Here is a 20,689-nt window from a genome sequence, read left to right as displayed (position 1 = left end):
TCCATCCAAGACCAACGACAAACATATGCGTTACATACAGAACTGAGCTTTATATATTAGATTCCGTCAAATTTGAGTAAATATGTTCAACATTATATTCACTGATAAATTTTGATAATAATTAGATCTAGGCCTAAAAAAAAAACATAATTTATTTTTTAAAAATTAACCTAACAATAGCTAAAATTCAGTTTAAAAATACGAGTTTAAATACAAAATTGTAACAGCACACATTGTTAACCTCCTCTTCGTTACACATCGTTACTTCCCTCTGTTGCTAATGTAGGAGTGAGTCGTCGTTTATGGAGAAAGGCGATTAGAAGCAGAGGCGTAGCGACTGAGGCAAACTTTCAAGTTAGCACGCAGTTTCTTCCAGGCATCTCTTCCGGGGGGCGAAGCCCCCCCCCCCCCCCGAAGGCAGCCTACCGCTCCCACCCCCCCCCCCCCGAAAAGTTCAAGTGCCCCCCGGAGAAAAAAGTCTGGAAGAAACACTGTTTGCACCCCCCCCCTCTCAATGTATGTATCGTTTATCAAGTTGGTAACCCCTTTCCCCCTCATTTTACTTTGGAAAGGTTGGGTTCGCATTTTACCAATCACTATCAGTAACTGTTTTTTTTTTTTGTGTGTAGAAATCAGTTATAACAGTATGCAAAGTCAAGTAGTTGTCTTTTCTTTTTTTAGAATGTGTATAATTCAGTGATGCAGCTAAGAATGAGCTTTAATTTTTTTTCTACCCCCCCCCCCCCCCCCCCCCCAGGGGCGGCCCTCCTTTAGCTACGCGCCTGATTAGAAACTGAAAACCCCGTTCTACACCGCTTGCGGCTATTAAAAAATATAATTTTTGTATGCTTGCGGGAATCGTCGATAGTTTGCTTAGGTTTATTTTATATCTTAAAAATGATGCTTTTCCGGTTTCATTTTCGTTTGTTTTTCTATCGAAAGTAAATAAGAGTGCATGGAGTGGCCGATTGACACTTTATGATATAGATTGTAGAATATAGACTAGATCTAGATCCTATCCCTGCCCCAGCAGAACGCGTCCCAGGGCTAGGTTAGCTGTAGATTTCAAGTACGAGGTAGGCAAAGAACAGAAGATCTTCTAGAGCTAGAAAGATTCAGAATTTCAGAATTATTGAATTAATTAATTACAAATTTTGAAATTAGGCCTAATTAATAACTAATTATAATAATTATTAAATTAAATCTAACCTAGACTAGATTCTAGGCCTACTCAAATATTGCTGAAAATTTGTGTCCATTAGAATTAGATCTAGAATCTAGATCTAGGCCTAGATTTAGAGAAAAATGATTAGCCTACTATACTATTAGATCTATATACTAAACTACTAAAAGTAAACAAGGCTAGAACAATGATTAGGCCCTAGCAAAATTAATTAGGCCTAGCAGCAATAATTATATTTTAATTATCAAAAACACTAAGTCATTAGTCATTAGCTAGGGCCTATAGAAAATTATTAGCAAAACTATTTAACATGCAATTAAAATAAATCTATCTAAATTTGGAATAGCTCTGCCTAATAAAATATGTGTTACAGTACTACTCAAAATTATTATAATGCACTATTTTAATTAATAATTAATGTTTTGATAAACAAATAGGTTTCCCCTTCAGTGTGTTTTATAATGTATACAGCCTAACAAGACGTTCTGTAACCTGGATGTTATAGGAATGGACCAGCCAGTGTCGGCAACACCATTTTGTTCAGGTGATGATGTCATTGCCAGAAAACTTGAGCTTACCTGTACTTCCACATCCAGAGGGGACTTGCATGATGTTTATGATGTAGATAATACCATCCAGTGGATTTTACTCAATGGATTCAAAATGGTACAACTACTTTGTTATTTGATTAGAAATCTTTTAGCAAGTATAATAGCCAGTTATGTCAGATGGTAGCAAGTATTATTTGTAGCCACAAACAGATGGTAGCAAGGATTATAGCCAGTAATGTTAGATGGTGGGATTAGGATGTGTGGGCAGGACTGGGTGACATACTATACAGTATATGATACCCATGCTAAATGTATGAATAAAATCTGCTTTGACACTAACATAATGTACATCTTTTGTAACACACTATCATACTCCTATCTAAGGATATCAACCTAGAGGTGGGTGGGAGTGAAACCAGACTTTAGACACAACACACTGAGACACCAAGCTAGATGCTGTACATCTGATTTACATAGTCGTTTTAAAAAAAGATATCAGGCTATATATAATGTTGTGATGTAATCTTTCAAATGTCCAGGTGGCGCTACAGTTCCCAGACAAGTTGCTGGTTGATGCACCAGGAGTTGTTGCCCTTATACAGAACAAAGTCAGTGATGTAACAGTGTTCATCTTAGGTGATACATCATACGGAAGGCGAGTTCCATCCATTTAAAACATTGCTTTCATATTAGTCAAGTTAAGTTACCTTTTAAAACCTGGTGCTTCTTGGGGCAAATGAAATAAAGTTCACCTGTTTCTGTGAGCTCAACATATGAAGGGAGAAAGTGGTCAGCTCTTTGCCCAGCCACCTTTACGTTCGCAAATGTGAATTAGGTCCCCATCAGAGCTGAGTGGATTAAGGGTCCTATAGACTCAAGCCCGGGATCTGAGCTCACGACTTTTGGTTAAGCTCTACCGCACGACCATATATAGTAACATATTAAAGCAGGATAAATTGTCGCTACTGTATTTATATTATTAGACACTTTTTTTATAGCAAATCGTTAAATCAAATGAACATTTTTTCTTTCTTGAACTTTTGGTAATGTTGCACACGTACGTTTTATTTTGTTTCCACAATAAAACTTTTTGAAAAACACTTTTTATTCCAATTGAAGTAAACTTATTACGAAAATAAGGATCTTATTATGAAATTCCTTTTTTATTTATTTTTTTACCATGTGTAAATGTTATGACAATGTTAGTATTGTCTCACTCCAATTCAGCTGCTGTGTAGATGAAGTTGGGGCCTTGCACTATAAAGCTGACTGTGTAATTCATTACGATCACGCTTGCTTGAGCCCCACTCAGCGTCTGCCTGTTTACTACGTTTATGGAAAGTCTAGCATTGATGTCGACAACTGTATCAACCAAATAAATGAAACATGTACAGATAGAACAATGAAAGTTGTGCTAGTCTTTGACACAGAATACCTGCATGTCACAGGTAAGTAGGAACTGGTCCAGTTCATTTTAGTCTACCTGTTTTTGAACACACACCCAGCCCATCACACACCCAGCCCAGCCCATCACACACCCAACCCCACACACCCAACCCCACACCCTCACTCACCTAACCCCACACCCTCACACACCCAGCCTCTCACACACCTAGCCCATTACACACCTAGCCCATCACACACCTAGCCTATCACACCCATCCCCACACCCAGCCTCTCACACACCTAGCCCATCACACCCAACCCCACACCCTCACACAACCAACCCCACACCCTCACACAACCAACCCCACACCCTCACTCACCCAACCCCAAAGCCTCACACACCCAGCCAATCATGCCACATCACATACATACAATTTTTCGTATTCTTTTAAGTACTTGTTTTTATTTAATGACCATTTCTGTTACATTAATATTTTTTACATAACTTTCCCATCCCTGTAAATGTAGATGAACTATTCAAGAGACTTCAGAACCATTTCTCCAGCATTATTCTTTCCAAGCAAGTGGATACTCACCATACTGAAACACACAACGCTTGCCTAAAACAGTCTCCATCCTTACCAACTGAAGACAATAAAAATCCTCTGATTTCACCGGACACATCTAAATCAGTTCTTTTTAAATGTGGGAGAAAATTTGAACTTCCGACAGATGAACAGATAGACAGCTATAGCATTTTATTTATTGGAGATACTCAAAGTCCAACTTTAACAAACTTGATGATGACTTTAAACAAATGCCCATTTTACTCCTACGACCCGGCCAAAAATATTTGCAGAAGAGAAAGTTTTCAGGTGAACAAAGCTCTGATGAAGCGCTACTATCTTATTGAGAGAGCTAAAGACGCCAGAATTGTGGGTCTGCTAGCGGGGACCCTGGGGGTGACAAGATACAAGGAGATGTTGGAGCAGCTAAAGTGTGTGCTGAGGAAGGCTGGTAAGAAAACATACACCTTTGTTGTTGGCAAGCTGAACCCAGCCAAGCTTGCCAACTTTGCTGAGGTGGATGTCTTTGTCCTGGTCTCTTGTCCAGAAAGTGTTCTGCTTGACCAGTCCGAGTTCTACCGTCCCATCGTGTCGCCTCTAGAGATGGACATAGCATGTAATCAAGCCAGAGAGTGGACAGGAAGTTACAGCACGGACTTCACGGAGTTGTTGCCAGGTTGGGTTGTTTATTCATATCATGCCATGTATACAACAAGTGCTTGTCCAGGATATTAACCCCTTGCCAGAACTCCCTGTCAACCCCCCCCCTGCCAATAACCCCCCTGTCATTATCCCCTACCATTACTCCATGCCAATACCCCCTCAGATCATACTCCTCATATGTTTAGGGTTAGGTTAATTGTTTAGACTTGGTTTAGGCTCCATTGACAATCAACAGCTGATTATCCACCTTATGGGTAGTGGGCACTATCATCATCATCTTCTACCATTTGTGTCGAAGACATAAAGGGAAAATTATATATTTTTAAATTTATTTGTTTTTATGACCTCAATGTATGGGGGATAGTGTGGTCAGCACTATGTTCACATGCTTTTGTTCAGCTGTCCATCATAGTTGGGTGGACTCAAGGATATCATACAGACTCTACCCAGGATCCGAACTCAGGAATTATGGGTTAATAATCGTCATCTCAACCATTCTACCATGCTGCCCCTGGTGGGCAAAATTCAGGGGGTTAATGTCCTGCCTCCGAAGTGTCAGATCTGTGGCTCAAAACTTTTCATTTTTTAAATATACTTTGTCAATGGCATAAAGATAAAAATATACATCTCCAACCATTTTACTGTTATAATTAAAGTTATATTCATTGTTAACGGAGTCTCTCTGGAAATGTGTTATGGACAGTTTCAGACATAGGTGGGGGTGGGGGGGGGTGGGGGGGTGGAGATGCACACTTAAAACTTCTGATTTTCTATTTAATTTTGCCTAGGGAGGGATGGTGTATTGCACATGGAGGAGGGGATGCAGTTCTAGAGATATGCCTGAAAGAAACACGTTCAGTTACTGATTTCTGTTTATCTTTCAGGTGGTGCCATGCATATAGAAGCACCAGACATTAGTGAGACTGATGAAGCCACCCCTGATGTGTCTCTTATAAGTAACAAAGTGAGGACCATTGGCATAAGAGACCAGCCGGACGTCAGCCAGAGCACCAGCACAGAGCTTTCATTGAGATCAGAGCAGATGAGTGTGGCCATAACTGCAGATGATGCCGGTAGACTTCAATTTTTTAAAATTTTATTTAAAAGAAATTAAATTATAAATTAGTCTGAAGAGTTTTGAAATTGTATGAAAAACATTTTGATCCAAGTTTTTTTTGTCCACCATCTTTGTTGCAGGAGAATACCTGGCCAGCAGAAGTTGGAAAGGGCTGGAACAAAAGTTAGGTGAAACTCCAGTGGTCAAGGCAACAGAAGGGCAGTATGGGATAGCTTCATATTACCAACATGAAGTTTCTAAATAAAGTTTTTAAAGGAGATTTATATGAGGCTTGTCTGGTTGTCATTGAATACAAAGGTTTGAAAAATGTGTTTGTGAGGGAGGTTGGTATATAATTTAAAAACTTGCAACTAAGTTGTGTAAACTGAATGTGATACTGGCTTTAGTTATCCTTATGCCATAGTGGTATCACAAAATTCACTTTCTGTCATATGTTGTATGGCAGTCCATTATGGTCAGATTATTGTTTTAATAAATATTATTTAAGGCTATGTTTAGATCCATCAACTAGCTTCAGTTTGAGAACATAAATTTCCTTTTATTAAAAAGGTAAATAAAAAATAATGTTTAAAATTTAAATTACATGGGTTTGTTATTAATTGATTTATATTAATTGTATAGCCTTTTATAAAGATTTTAAAACAATAATTTACAAAAGAAACACCATCAGAATGTATCAAAATAAAAGACTTTATTATTATGAAAAATAAATGTATAAAAACATCTACAACATTGGATTGAGAAATGTAAAAAAAAAAAAAACCAACTAATCGTGTTGAAAGTACATCCAGGTTTCCTGTCATATAAATTAGTCCCAGATCACCTTCTAGTTGTGTGCCAGACATCCAGCCATTCAAGACATTTCAAACTGCTTTCACACCCAGAGCAAACAAAGCATTATTATGGTCATGGCGAGGAACATTTCAATCAAATATTCATTAAAAGCTTCTCTTCCTTCAATACTTATTTTTTATTGTTTTGAGGATTTATTAAAAAAATAAAAATTATCCTAATGTTACAGGTAATTCTGTTATTGATTGAAAGGGATTTAATCAGTGTAATGAAGGGTTAAAAATAACTGCATAAGATGTTAAACACAAATATTTGTTTCTTGTTGAAATATGAATTATAGAGAACCTAAACATGAGCAATATGATGGGCTGGGCCAGTCAGGGTCTAATCAACTAATTACTGCCTCTGTTCTAATTTCTTAAGCCTGTCGCATTTAAACACAAATATATTTTCATTCAAAAATATTTGAAAAGTATAATCTAAACAGAATAATTTTAACTTCTTGCAACCAATAGTTTACATATTTGAATTAAATACTGTCTAGTTTAGTCTGATTGGTTCTTAGAAAACGCTACATTGTAGAGACCAGCAAACCAGCTGCTTGAGACAATTGTTTTTAGTAAAACTTGAGCCCAACTGGCCAGTAAAGCTTTACTAAATGTTAATTTTTATTCAGGACCCATCTATATAGTTTGTTTCAATGGATACGACATTCCATCTTTTTAAAACCAACGCTACAAGTTGCTGTTTCACTTTGGGTGTTATTTCCTGGTAGAGTGATCCGAAAGATTTTAGAAATCAATGAACTCTTCAACGTATTTATCAGTCTTCAAAATAGAAATGCTTTCTTCTTTACTGCGCTCAAAATTTGAGGTATCGGTTTCATTTTTAAGATGTGGAATCCATGGTGCTTGGTAGGCCTTGGTTATTATTTTCCGAAAGTCAACATCCTTGTACCAGAGGTGGTTGATTATGTCAAAGGCGCCCTCTTTGAGATTGCCATATCGTTTAGTGACGTCTATCTTTCAAGAGAGGAAAACAAAGTTGAAATGAAGCATCATAGAAAACAGGAAGTTTGACTGCTTGACTACTAAATAAATAAAAACATGGATAGAAGTTGTTATTGTGCATACTCCATATTCTTAGCAGATTTTCTAAAAGGAAAATTCGACAATGATTTCAGATCTCACAACCATTTTTCATGTCTATTATCTATTTTAAAAGTTGTCAGGAATTATTTGTAGTGAGGCCCACAGTTTAAAAAAATCTAAAATCTTACAACATTGATTGGTAAGTTTAGAGTATTCTGTATTAAACTCTGTTAAAACCTCTTCCTATTTTTAATTTTCTTTTTGCTTTTACTTTTACACTAGTTTTACTTAACAATGAACTAAACTGAGAATATTCTGGATGTCTGATGTAATGTCACCTGTTGCTCTGATGCATATGTAAACATTATAATTATAAGCACAGGTCATAGAGAATAAACGCCACTGCCAAAAACATGAGGGGATCTTAATTATTCAATATTGATAATCAATTAGTCATGTCGGGTGTGGCAGGTGCTATTAGAATAAAATATTCGTTAGAGGAGCCTTTGTGACAGATGTAAGAGTTAGAGATATTTGTGACAGTTGTATCAGTTGGGGATCTTTGTGACAGGGATCTTTGTAACAGATGTAACAGTGAGGGATCTTTGTGACAGATGTAAGAGTTAGAGATATTTGTGACAGTTGTATCAGTTGGGGATCTTTGTGACAGGGATCTTTGTAACAGATGTAACAGTGAGGGATCTTTGTGACAGATGTAAGAGTTAGAGATATTTGTGACAGTTGTATCAGTTGGGGATCTTTGTGACAGGGATCTTTGTAACAGATGTAACAGTGAGGGATCTTTGTGACAGATGTATCAGTTAGGGATCTTTGTGACAGGGATCTTTGTGACAGGGATCTTTGTGACAGGGATCTTTGTGACAGGGATCTTTATGAAAGGGATCTTTGTGACAGATGTATCAGGTAGGGATCTTTGTGACAGAGATCTTTGTGACAGATGTAACAGTTAGGGATCTTTGTGACAGATATATCAGTTGGGGATCTTTGTGACAGGGATCTTTGTGACAGATGTATCAGTTGGGGATCTTTGTGACAGATGTAACAGTTGGGGTCTTTATGACAGGGATCTTTGTGACAGTTGTATCAGTTAGGGATCTTTGTGACAGGGATCTTTGTCACAGTTGTATCAGTTAGGGATCTTTGTGATAGATGTAACAGTTGGGGATCTTTGTGACAGGGATCTTTGTGACAGATGTATCAGTTGGGGATCTTTGTGACAGATGTAACAGTTGGGGGTCTTTATGACAGGGATCTTTGTGACATGGATCTTTGTGACAGATGTAACTACCTGAATGAGCTTGGACAAGAGGTTGGAGAGCTGCGGCTTGAAATGGCTGGGATAATTGACGTTACACTCTACTATCATTTCATACAGCTTGATAGGTGTCTTATGGTCAAATGGTACATAACCTGCAATCACAATTGTTGTCTTATGGTACATAACATACAAACACTATTGTGGTCAAATTGTACATAACCTGCAAACACAATTGTTGTCAAATGGTACATAACACACAAACACAATTGGAAAGTTTAAAGGAATGTATTATTTTAATAGTGACTGCAATTAACTTATAGTGCTATCCAACAAACTTTAAAAACTATTTTGGGTGATATAAATTTGGACCAAAAAATGTGGTTCATGAAACATTAAAAATATTTACAAAATATATAAGAATATAATACAGTATTTAGTGGGAGCGAAATATTTTAAGGAACATTATATATTTTTACCCATTAATTGAGATGAGCTGTAGTAATTTTTTTTTAAGCCACACACTGGATATTGGATACACATTAGTTACGCTTAAATTGATGAGGCTAAAACACTGACCTGCAACCATTTCGTATATCAGTATACCTAAGCCCCAGTAGTCGACAGACTTGCCATAACCTTTGTTGAGGATCATCTCGGGGGCGATGTACTGGGGGGTTCCACACAGAGTCCATGTTTGGTGGCCTCGTTTGGCAAACCCGAAGTCTGCCATCTTATTGTATACACATTTTGTCAGTTTAATTGCATTCACATTTTAGAATAATTTAAAGGCCGATATTAAATAATTAATGTATTTGTCATTTGTATAGGCCTACATTACAGATTTAAAAATAAATAATTGAATAAATGCCCACGGACGCATAAACTTTATGTATGATTGTGTTAACATTATAAAACACACTAAACTAGTTATAAACTATTTCAGAAATCGTTCTCTTGCAAAATATCTCTGATTATCTACGGGCGTTTATCGGTTACCAACATTAGTACGGTATATAGAATGACCCCAAACTATCAAATGAGAATTCGACATTGTAGGCGTGGCGAGCTAAGTAATCGATAGTTCCAAATACCGCGCTAATGTTGGCCACCGTTAAGGACCGGTTTACACCAATATTCCAAACAGACATCGTATTTAAGGAAAGCTTGGTATTAGAGAATGTTTGTTAAGTAATGTCGCTGCCCACAGTGTGACGTGAGGCACTAACCTTGAGGTAACCCGTGCCGTCTATGAGAAGATTCTCTGGCTTGAGATCCCGGTACAGGACGGTAGCATTGTGCAGGTACTGCAGCGCCAACACTACCTGGGCGGAGTAAAACTGGGCCCAGGCTTCGGGGATTCGACCCTTTCTCCTGGAAACGGTCGTAGAATTTAAACGCCAGGCATTTAGAGGAGGGGGGGGGGGAATAACCGGTCGAAATTTTCAAAATTTATCAGAAATACTTGCTCACTACAACACTACCAGTTAATTAATCATGTTCTAGAAAAAGACCTTTATGTAAAAAAATATAACCGTCATCTCGACAAGTGTGCAGAGTTTCTTCCAGGGATCTCTTCGGGGGAATTTATATAGAAAGTATATACTTTTAAGTGTCCGCTCCCCGGAAATTTTAGAATTTTAGTCCGCTCCCTCCCCTGAAAATTTCAAATGCCCCCCCCCCCCCCCCCCGAGAAAATTCTGGAAGAAACATTACAGGCGTGGAGGTGTTCTCACGTAAGACGAGCGGCCAGAGTTACCTGATCAACCGGAAAAGCTCCCCGCCCGGGGAGAATTCCATCACCATGTAGAGATTCGTCGTGTCTTTAAATGCCATCACAAGTCGTATGATAAACGGAAAATTTCCGACACTACCCAGCAGTCGCTTCTCATTGATTGTGTGGTCAACCTGAAACAGACGAGCTCAGGTATTATGGGATACATCGTGCTATTTATAGACTCATGTGGTACACACGTGACAGATAAGGCTCATAACACTGAAACTTTCTGTGGGATAGATTTTTGTTGTGGACGCCAAACTTAAGATTCAACCAACGCACGACCAACCTGTTTAGTCCGAACAACCTTCTCTTTGTTAAGAATTATGACCAACCTGTTTAGTCCGAAAACTTTCTCTTTGTTAAGAATTATGACCAACCTGTTTAGTCCGAACAACTTTCTCTTTGTTAAGAATTATGACCAACCTGTTTAGTCCGAACAACCTTCTCTTTGTTAAGAATTATGACCAACCTGTTTAGTCCGAACAACCTTCTCTTTGTTAAGAATTATGACCAACCTGTTTAGTCCGAAAACCTTCTCTTTGTTAAGAATTATGACCAACCTGTTTAGTCCGAACAACCTTCTCTTTGTTAAGAATTATGACAAACCTGTTTAGTCCGAACAACCTTCTCTTTGTTAAGAATTATGACCAACCTGTTTAGTCCGAACAACCTTCTCTTTGTTAAGAATTATGACCAACCTGTTTAGTCCGAACAACCTTCTCTTTGTTAAGAATTACGACCAACCTGTTTAGTCCGAACAACCTTCTCTTTGTTAAGAATTATGACCAACCTGTTAAGCCGAACAACCTTCTCTTTGTTAAGAATTACGACCAACCTGTTTAGTCCAAACAACCTTCTCTTTGTTAAGAATTATGACCAACCTGTTTTGTCCGAACAACCTTCTCTTTGTTAAGAATTATGACCAACCTGTTTTGTCCGAACAACCTTCTCTTTGTTAAGAATTATGATCAACCTGTTTAGTCCGAACAACCTTCTCTTTGTTAAGAATTATGACCAACCTGTTTAGTCCGAACAACCTTCTCTTTGTTAAGAATTATGACCAACCTGTTTAGTCCGAACAACCTTCTCTTTGTTAAGAATTTTAATGGCGAAGCACTTGCCGGACGAGTCGCTGTTGTGTTGGGCCAGCATGACTCGTCCAAACGACCCGGACCCCAACGTTCTGATCAGAGTAAAGTTCCGTATGGACTCCTGTAAACGTGGGACAATGTGTGGACACGTCAGATGTGTTGTCATGTGAGTTGTAATAATATGAGATATGTTGTGATGGGTACTAACATGAGATATGTTGTGATGTAAGTTGTACTGAGATATGTTGTGATATTAGTTTTACTAACTTTAGATGTCTTGTGATCAGACTTGTAATAATATGAGATGTGTTGTGATCAGACTTGTAATAATATGAGATGTGTTGTGATGAGAGTTGTACTGAGATATGTTGTGATGTGACTTGTAAGAACATGGGATATGTTGTGATGAGAGTTGTACTGAGATATGCTGTGATGTGTACTTACACGAGATGTCATTCTATGTGAATGCTATAGTGTTATTTGAATGCTATCGTATTTTCGTGAAGGCTATGATATTTGTGTGAATGCTATGTTATCTATTAGAATGCAATAGTATTGTGTGAATGCTCTAGTATTGTGTGAATGCTATGATATTTGTGTGATTGCTATGGTATCTATTAGAATGCTATAGTGTTGTGTGAATGCTATAGTGTTGTGTGAATGCTACAGTATTGTGTGAATGCTCTAGTATTGTGTGAATGCTCTTGTATTGTGTGAATGGTATAGTATTGTGTGAATGCTCTAGTATTGTGTGAATGCTACAGCATTGTGTGAATGCTCTAGTATTGTGTGAATGTTCTAGTATTGTGTGAATGTTCTAGTATTGTGTGAATGCTCTAGTATTGTGTGAATGCTATAGTGTTGTGTGAATGCTATAATATTTGTGTGAATGCTATGATATTTGAATGCTCTAGTATTGTGTGAAAAAGCAAACTATTGCTCACATTGTACGAGGGGTTGGCTTTAAAACGCTCATCAAATTCTTTTTTAGCCTTTTCCAAGTACTCTTTGAGCCAATTTTCGGACGTGCTCAGGACCAATTCTCCGCTTTTGAAATCCAAGATATTACCTACATATGGAATAGAGTCTTTCATGTTTCCAGTCTTAGCGTCATTCAAAAAACTTACTTGTCTAACCCTAGACTAATACAGTTGAAAATGTTATGTGTGAAATGAAATGATTTTCCTGAGTATGATAAACTCTATCCTCTAAGAACACTAAGCTTGCCATAGTAAAGACACACTGGTAACTGATTCATCTCTATCATACTTACAAGTGCGCGATCATAAGGGAACTGGTAAGAATAGAAGAAACAGATAGTTTGAATATTAAGTGGGCGGCCTATCTTAAAAGATGAAATCCACGGACAAAATAAATAAATAACATGAATTGAACTGGAATCGTAATAGAGGAATTATAAAGTCAAAACTTAAAAAAAAGAGAAATCGATTACTTGCCACCTGCATTCTCGGTCAGCAAATTGATGTGTGTTAAAGGGACGAATAATTAGTCCATAAAAATCAGAAGAAAAATGTGTTATGACATATTTGACTAAACAGATTTAAAAAAAAAAAAAATATTGCCGCGTTTCTGTATTAGTCAATCGACATTTATAGACGTAATATTCGCCATGTAATATTTAACATTTTTTTTTTCTGAAATGTTATCACGTTATAAAAAAAACGTGTACCATCATTAATAGAGAAAAGACACCTTATTTTCCTGTAAAATTCTGTGAACTGGGCCCATGAAAAAGTCAAACAGTGTCAAATAATAACCGTTATCCAGACCCGCCGGAGATTTCACTGTAGTCTCAAACAAGCCAGCAAGAGAAAAACAAAGCCAAAATTGTTCTCGACAAATATTTTCCACAAATTCCAAGCAGTTTTCTAGAATATAACTAAACAACTTGATCTAAAGCGTGATTTCTAAGCAACGCAGATTTCCAATTCGAGGTATAGCTTATAGTATAATGTGTATGACATAATTGTAGTAATAATGACAACCATTGTTAGAGAATTAAGATCAAAGGCAATTCTATTTAAATAGCAGCAACAGTTATACTATAATTTAAAGCTTAAATAAGACTAAATATTTTAACGTTTTGAATGTCATGTCTAATTGTGATAAAACCTAGAATATTCTGAATTAAATCAAGGATGCTGATGAAAACCATGATGATAATACTAACTCCTGTGAAAAGATTGCAGTCTTATGCAGTTTCTATTACTATTCATGAGTGCCAATCTTCTTCTTACTGTCAATAGTTGATGGGTCAACACTCTCAGAGAATGGTAAAGTCATTGGGAGAAAACAAAATCCTTTGACGTCTCCTTATTAAATATATCAAAAGCATGAAAATGCGTATTCGTGGAATCAGCGTGAAAGAAGGGTCAACCCAACGCTGCTACATTTTACAATGTCCTACCCTCCATCAGAAACTAGGGTCCGACAAAGTGATGCCATGTTTAGGGTTCGTGAAGGTATTACTGGTCCCTGTTCTTTAGGAGGATTTTATGGTGCAGAATCGGGAATATAACGCAACGCGCAATCTATACATCTAAAACTAGGATGTAAAATGTAAACATTAAAATCAGCGAAACAAATAAATTAAAGGGAACTAATAATATAGGTAATTATTTACTGCGTAGAGCACTTTAACAAGAAACAACAACAACAAAACGATTACAATTAATCGAATTTTCTACGCTAAATTGAAAGCAGAAGATTTGTAAATGTTTGATATTTCAAAGTTTTGTTTGAATTTTAAATGCCATATATATATTATAACATTCTTAAAAATTAAACCCTTTACTAATAAAAAAAAAACCTATACATCTTGAAATGATAATACTTCGGTGTCGATTGGAAACTTCGATGTTTTTTTTCCATTATTTCATTCCTAGATCTCATCGCAGCTTACATAGTTGTATCATCATCTCCTCCCACTTCTGCCGGAATGTGGGTCACCAACTACAGCTCTGCATAAATCTATCTCCTACTTGAGTAAAGACCACCAACTACAGCTCTGCTTAGAAGTGATGTTTAAAAAATATAACATTTAGTTAATTTAAGCCATGACAAGAATGCTGTGTGTGAGTTACTTACTTGGGGAAGATGACCTAGAATTACCTCACTCTGCTAACTACTCACCTATTTCAAAACCTATCTGACGACAGACACGCAGACGATTGACCTCGTCACGTAGTGCTCATTGTTTTCTCAGTGAGCCCCCTTTGTTAGGTAATTATCTGCTCGAGTGAAAACAACCCATTGTTCGTTGTTGGTTGTTTCCCTTGACGAAAGCTAAGCGGGTGAGAACAATAGGACTAAAAGGTGGATTAGAGTTACCGAACTTGAGCTAGTTATACCCAGGCTATAACGTTAGACCATAGAAAATAGTAAGCAATATGGTGAATAATACCGTTTAAGTTGTAACGTTAGTCGTGTTATTTTTTCTCCATTTATGTTATACATTCGGGGGCAAGGGTGTGGACACTGGCTAAGTATACATTTTCTAGATAAAAAGGGGGAAGGGGTGTACTTCAGGGATTGGGGGGGGGGGTGTGGCCCCAATCACCATGGTACCCTGGGGTATTTGTAAAGCGAGTGTTAGGTCGAGGGCTGTGTCGTGATGTTTAGGTCTAGCTATGGGCACCAGGTGCTAGTTTGGCTGCAGCTAGTACCACGTTTATTGTAGACAAGCGAAAACAGAAAAGTACACTTTAAAAAAAAAAAGTGATTTTTCCTCACGAAATTACCCTAAAGATTCGGGTGAAGTATTTGACATGTGATAGTTTAGATCCTTGCCAGGTTGTGTACGTGTTAGCCTGCAGACGTTGGCCATCACACGTTGGCCAGCTCACGTTGGCCATCATTTGTTGGCCAGTTTTTTGACCCCCATCTGTATAAACAGCCCGCTTGTCTCCCCCTGCCTTTGAGCCAATTAATTACTTTGTATCCGTCTTTTTGTTGCATACAATTTTCGAGTCAACAGCCGCTCAAATAGATCTATACCACGGGAAAACTCAAGAGATGATTGGCCCGTGAAAACAAAAAGGCGGTTTTTAAACTCCGCAAACATTTGTATTTTTCACAACGTTTTACAAGTGAAGCTTGCGCCCTTATAAAGTAGACAGACCGTCAGAAGGTTTATAAAGTAGGCAGACAGTTCTTGTGGCCACAGTGTTGACGGTAGTGTTCGCTCATCTTGAAATCACCAAAACTTTCTTACGGTAAAGTAGCATTTTATTTGAATCAACTGCTTGATAAACACGTATTCTTGTTTTTATTGTGACCACTTCTGTCTACATTAGGATATCTGGTTTAGTTGTGATATATGACAAATGACTCAGATATATCGTCGATTTAAAGTAGAATTATAAAAATAATTACGCTTATATTTCGTTTTGATAAAATATTTAATTAATGGGCGTTTATAAGAAAAGGTACGAAATGAAAATATATAAAAATAAACTGAACCCGCAATAACGACACGAAAACAAACAATTGACCGAAACAACATGACTTTTCTAGCCAGATTTTTCTTTTTTTTCTGTAGGTAAGCCAAAATGTCCTCTTTTATTTTCTCTAGACAAGCCAAAATGTCCTTTTATTTTCTGTAGACAAGCCAAAATGTCCTTTTATTTTCTGTAGACAAGCCAAAATGTCCTCTTTTATTTTCTGTAGACAAGCCAAAATGTCCGGTTTAGAAGGCCAAGAGCTGGTAGAGTTTTTTGACGTCAACGGCTACGTGTCAGGGCTGAATGTTCTGGATGAAAAAGAAACTTTGGAAGTCAGGGCCAACTTCGACAAAGTTCAGAATGAAATTGGTGAGTTTTTGGTTGAGCTCACATTAATTAGGTCACGTCTACTGTCAGTTTTAGACCAGCATTGAACCATGTCCTCAATTTTCAGGAGAAGAAAACGCCACCTACTCCCTCCACAACAAACATCTGACGGACGAGTGGGTTCTGAGGCTTGCCACACATCCCAACATGCTGAAACCACTCAAGGTAAGCAAAGTCAAATACACGAGAAAAGACTACATGTAAGTGAAAGTCAAAATTGACTCAAGATAAAATCTGTTTCAGACTCTCCTGGGGCCGAACCTGTTCCTACTGGACTCACGATTTATCTGCAAATATCCCGTGTCGGCTGCCGAGGAAAAGGAGGCTTTTGTGGCCTGGCACCAGGATGTCAGGTAAGTCGACCTTGACCTTTGTTATGTATAAACTGTATGTCTACCCCCCCCCTCTTCTTTGTTTACCATGGCAACAAGCGACGCAATGAAACCAAACACATGTCCCCCACCAAGAAGCGGCGATCATATCTCACATTCAGGTTTCTATAGCTGCAGCCCGAATAATTTGGCTGCTTCTAGATTAGATCTTGATGAAATGTGGCCAACGTTTATAGCTTGGACAAAAACTGTATGAAGGGTCCAGTCTTTGTATGGCCGGGGGAGTAAAAGGTCTCTGGAGGGTTCAGTCTAAGCATGGCCCGGGGATTCAAAAGAGGTCAGTCTATGGCGTGATCAACACTTCCCTGGGGTTCGGTCTGAACTCACTAACTGTATGTCAACATTTTCAGGTACTGGGGAGTAGAGGGTGACGTCATCAGTGTGTGGATGGCCATTGACGACGCTGACGTAGAAAATGCCTGCATGTTTGTTATACCAGGTGAGTGAGGTGCTCAGCTAGTGATGGTACTCAGCTACTACAGGTGAGTGCTCTGTTGCCGCAGGTAGATGCTAACACATGTGTATTTCACCCTTCGCAAGGGTCAAATCTTTATTGGGCTCGGCAGTTACAGTTTAACACCAGGTACCCACATTTTGTTTAACCAGGTACCCACACATTTGTCTCACCAGGTACCCACACATTTCTTTCCACAAGGTACCCACACATTTTGTCTCACTAGGTACCCACACAATTTGTCTCACCAGGTACCCACACATTTTGTCTCACCAGGTACCCACACATTTTGTCTCACCAGGTACCCACACATTTTGTTTCACCAGGTATCCACACATTTTGTCTCACCAGGTACCCACATTTTGTCTCACCAGGTACCCACACATTTTGTTTCACCAGGTACCCACAAATTTTCAGGTACCCACACATTTTGTCTCACCAGGTACCCACACATTTTGTTTCACCAGGTACCCACACATTTTGTTTCACCAGGTACCCACACATTTTGTTTCACCAGGTACCCACACATTTTGTTTCACCAGGTACCCACACATTTTGTTTTACCAGGTACCCACACATTTTGTTTCACCAGGTACCCACACATTTTGTTTTACCAGGTACCCACATTTTGTCTCACCAGGTACCCACACATTTTGTTTCACCAGGTACCCACACATTTTGTTTCACCAGGTACCCACACATTTTGTTTTACCAGGTACCCACATTTTGTCTCACCAGGTACCCACACATTTTGTCTCACCAGGTACCCACATTTTGTTTCACCAGGTACCCACACATTTTGTTTTACCAGGTACCCACATTTTGTCTCACCAGGTACCCACACATTTTGTTCTACCAGGTACCCACATTTTGTCTCACCAGGTACCCACACATTTTGTTTCACCAGGTACCCACACATTTTGTCTCACCAGGTACCCACACATTTTGTCTCACCAGGTACCCACACATTTTGTCTCACCAGGTACCCACACATTTTGTTTCACCAGGTATCCACACATTTTGTCTCACCAGGTACCCACATTTTGTCTCACCAGGTACCCACACATTTTGTTTCACCAGGTACCCACACATTTTGTTTCACCAGGTACCCACACATTTTGTTTCACCAGGTACCCACACATTTTGTTTCACCAGGTACCCACACATTTTGTTTCACCAGGTACCCACACATTTTGTTTCACCAGGTACCCACACATTTTGTTTTACCAGGTACCCACATTTTGTCTCACCAGGTACCCACACATTTTGATTCACCAGGTACCCACACATTTTGTTTCACCAGGTACCCACACATTTTGTTTTACCAGGTACCCACATTTTGTCTCACCAGGTACCCACACATTTTGTCTCACCAGGTACCCACACATTTTGTCTCACCAGGTACCCACAAATTTTGTCTCGCCAGGTACCCACACATTTTGTCTCACCAGGTACCCACATTTTCTTTCACCAGGTACCCACAAATTTTCAGGTACCCACACATTTTGTTTCACCAGGTACCCACACATTTTGTTTCACCAGGTACCCACACATTTTTTTTCACCAGGTACCCACACATTTTGTTTTACCAGGTACCCACATTTTGTCTCACCAGGTACCCACAAGTCCGGCCTGCTGGAGCATGTGTCTGAGACCAAAGAAGGAAACCTGCTTACCTCCAACCAGTCCATCCCCGAGCAGCTCTTTGACGCCACCCAGGCCGTCCCCTGCCCCCTGAAGGCCGGGCAGATGTCCCTGCACCACGGGCACCTGGTGCACGGCAGCGGCACCAACAGGTCGCCCCGCCGCCGCTGCGGCTACGTCATCAGATACGTCTCCACCACCGCCAAGCCCATCGAAGACCCGGACCGCCCAAGGTCGTTCCCGGCAACCGTGTTGGTGTCAGGGGTCAACGAACCAGAAAATTTTGAGGACCACTCCCCCGACTGGTTCAGCTGGAGGAGCTAATGTAGGGACACTTTGAGGACCACTCCCCGACTAATGTAGGGACACTTTGAGGACCACTCCCCGACTAATGTAGGACCACTTTGAGGACCACTCCCCGACTAATGTAGGACCATATTGAGGACCACTCCCCGACTAATGTAGGGACACTTTGAGGACCACTCCCCGATTAATGCTGGAAATCACAAAATGTTTAAAAATATACTAGATTATTTACTAATTTATTTATTTATTGTTCGCCATTAATTTATTATTTCTGAAATAGCATTAGTGATGTTTATCGTGATTGTAGCGTTCGCATGCTTTTAATTTTGACATGTAATACCACTATTTCATCTCAAATAATGTTGTGTTTTCATCATCATTACCACCATCACTACCATCACCATCATCATCAACGTCACCACAACTACAACCACCATCATTATAATCATAGTCATCATCAACATCATCACCACAATCATCGTCACCACTACTACCATCGCCACCACCATCATCATAATCATAGTCATCATCAACATCATCACCACAATCATCATCGTCACCACTACTACCACCACTATCATTATAATCATAGTCGTCATCAACATCATCACCACAATCATCGTCACCACTACTACCATCGCCATCGCCACCACCATCATCATAATCATAGTCTTCATCACCATTAGCATCATCAATGTCACCACCACTACAACCACCACCACCACCACCACCACCACAATCATCATCAGCATTACCATGACCTCGAGTCAGTCCAATGCGAGAAATATCTGACCGCAGCTTTTATCTACTTTCTACGCTTGATTGCATTCACTGACCAAAGGAATGGTTGCTTATTGATGTAGCTTGTATGGTCATGTAGTAAATAAAGAATTGATTCCCTAAGACTTCTTTCTTCTTTGTATTTCATCGATACACAAGTAGCATAAAAGACGTATTTGTTCGACTAGAGAGTTGAGTTACACCCCCTGACAAGGTCCCATTTTATTCGACTAGAGAGTTGAGTTATACCCCCTGACAAGGTCCCATTTTATTCGACTAGAGAGTTGAGTTACACCCCCTGACAAGGTCCCATTTTATTCGACTAGAGAGTTGAGTTACACCCCCTGACAAGGTCCCATTTTATTCGACTAGAGCAGGGGTCTCCAAACTACGGCCCGCGGGCCAGATGCGGCCCGCGATTTCCTCTCATCCGGCCCGCTGAGATCTTTTCGTGCACGGAAAAAACGTTGGTTGGTGATGGCTGAGGAACTTTGTCCAGAAAAATCAAATACGTGCCTGGAAGAAACTGGCCCCCGAACTGAAATTTGATAGTTAATGCGGCCCTCGGACTGAAAAGTTTGGAGACCCATGGACTAGAGAGTTGAGTTATACCCCCTGACAAGGTCCCATTTTATTCGACTAGAGAGTTGAGTTATACCCCCTGACAAGGTCCCATTTTATTCGACTAGAGAGTTGAGTTATACCCCCTGACAAGGTCCCATTTTATTCGACTAGAGAGTTGAGTTATAGCCCCTGACAAGGTCCCATTTTATTTGACTAGAGAGTTGAGTTATACCCCCTGACAA

General features: G+C 39.2%; 3 protein-coding genes across 8 annotated transcripts; 2 read left to right on the top strand and 1 right to left on the bottom strand.

Moving 5' to 3' along the window:
* Positions 1-940: 940 nt before the first annotated feature.
* Positions 941-5,690, top strand: LOC131948391 (2-(3-amino-3-carboxypropyl)histidine synthase subunit 2-like). 3 transcript variants are annotated; one of them, XM_059310012.1, is made up of 7 exons: positions 941-1,076; positions 1,689-1,849; positions 2,274-2,389; positions 2,962-3,182; positions 3,649-4,362; positions 5,234-5,422; positions 5,547-5,690. In XM_059310012.1, the coding sequence occupies exons 2-7, from the start codon at positions 1,691-1,693 to the stop codon at positions 5,669-5,671; spliced, it is 1,524 nt and encodes a 507-aa protein (XP_059165995.1). In that variant the 5' UTR covers positions 941-1,076; positions 1,689-1,690; the 3' UTR covers positions 5,672-5,690. The 3 variants fall into 3 exon arrangements, with proteins under 3 accessions (XP_059165995.1, XP_059165981.1, XP_059165987.1); XM_059309998.1 differs by having other exon boundaries at positions 1,655-1,849; XM_059310004.1 differs by having other exon boundaries at positions 1,621-1,849.
* Positions 5,691-6,110: 420 nt separating this feature from the next.
* On the bottom strand, positions 6,111-13,960 carry LOC131948616 (spermatozoon-associated protein kinase). Of its 4 annotated transcripts, none has more exons than XM_059310239.1 (8): positions 13,886-13,960; positions 12,402-12,526; positions 11,432-11,578; positions 10,346-10,494; positions 9,816-9,960; positions 9,166-9,319; positions 8,620-8,741; positions 6,111-7,241 (listed from the first exon to the last, which is right to left on the bottom strand). In XM_059310239.1, the coding sequence occupies exons 1-8, from the start codon at positions 13,890-13,892 to the stop codon at positions 7,011-7,013; spliced, it is 1,080 nt and encodes a 359-aa protein (XP_059166222.1). In that variant the 5' UTR covers positions 13,893-13,960; the 3' UTR covers positions 6,111-7,010. The 4 variants fall into 4 exon arrangements, with proteins under 4 accessions (XP_059166222.1, XP_059166206.1, XP_059166214.1 ...); XM_059310223.1 differs by having other exon boundaries at positions 13,649-13,948; XM_059310231.1 differs by having other exon boundaries at positions 13,716-13,948.
* Positions 13,961-15,584: 1,624 nt separating this feature from the next.
* On the top strand, positions 15,585-20,006 carry LOC131948598 (phytanoyl-CoA dioxygenase domain-containing protein 1-like). Its single transcript, XM_059310202.1, has 6 exons — positions 15,585-15,692; positions 16,147-16,289; positions 16,375-16,472; positions 16,551-16,660; positions 17,050-17,138; positions 18,769-20,006. Exons 2-6 carry the CDS (start codon positions 16,157-16,159, stop codon positions 19,119-19,121), a joined length of 783 nt encoding a protein of 260 aa, XP_059166185.1. The 5' UTR covers positions 15,585-15,692; positions 16,147-16,156; the 3' UTR covers positions 19,122-20,006.
* The last annotated feature ends 683 nt before the right edge of the window (positions 20,007-20,689 follow it).

The sequence above is a fragment of the Physella acuta genome, unplaced genomic scaffold, assembly GCF_028476545.2.
Source record: "Physella acuta isolate Inbredline_101_S28 unplaced genomic scaffold, ASM2847654v3 ptg000059l, whole genome shotgun sequence".
Taxonomy (NCBI): domain Eukaryota; kingdom Metazoa; phylum Mollusca; class Gastropoda; family Physidae; genus Physella; species Physella acuta.
Note: the sequence above shows the minus strand (reverse complement) of the source record. Positions and strands in the feature narration are given on the sequence as shown.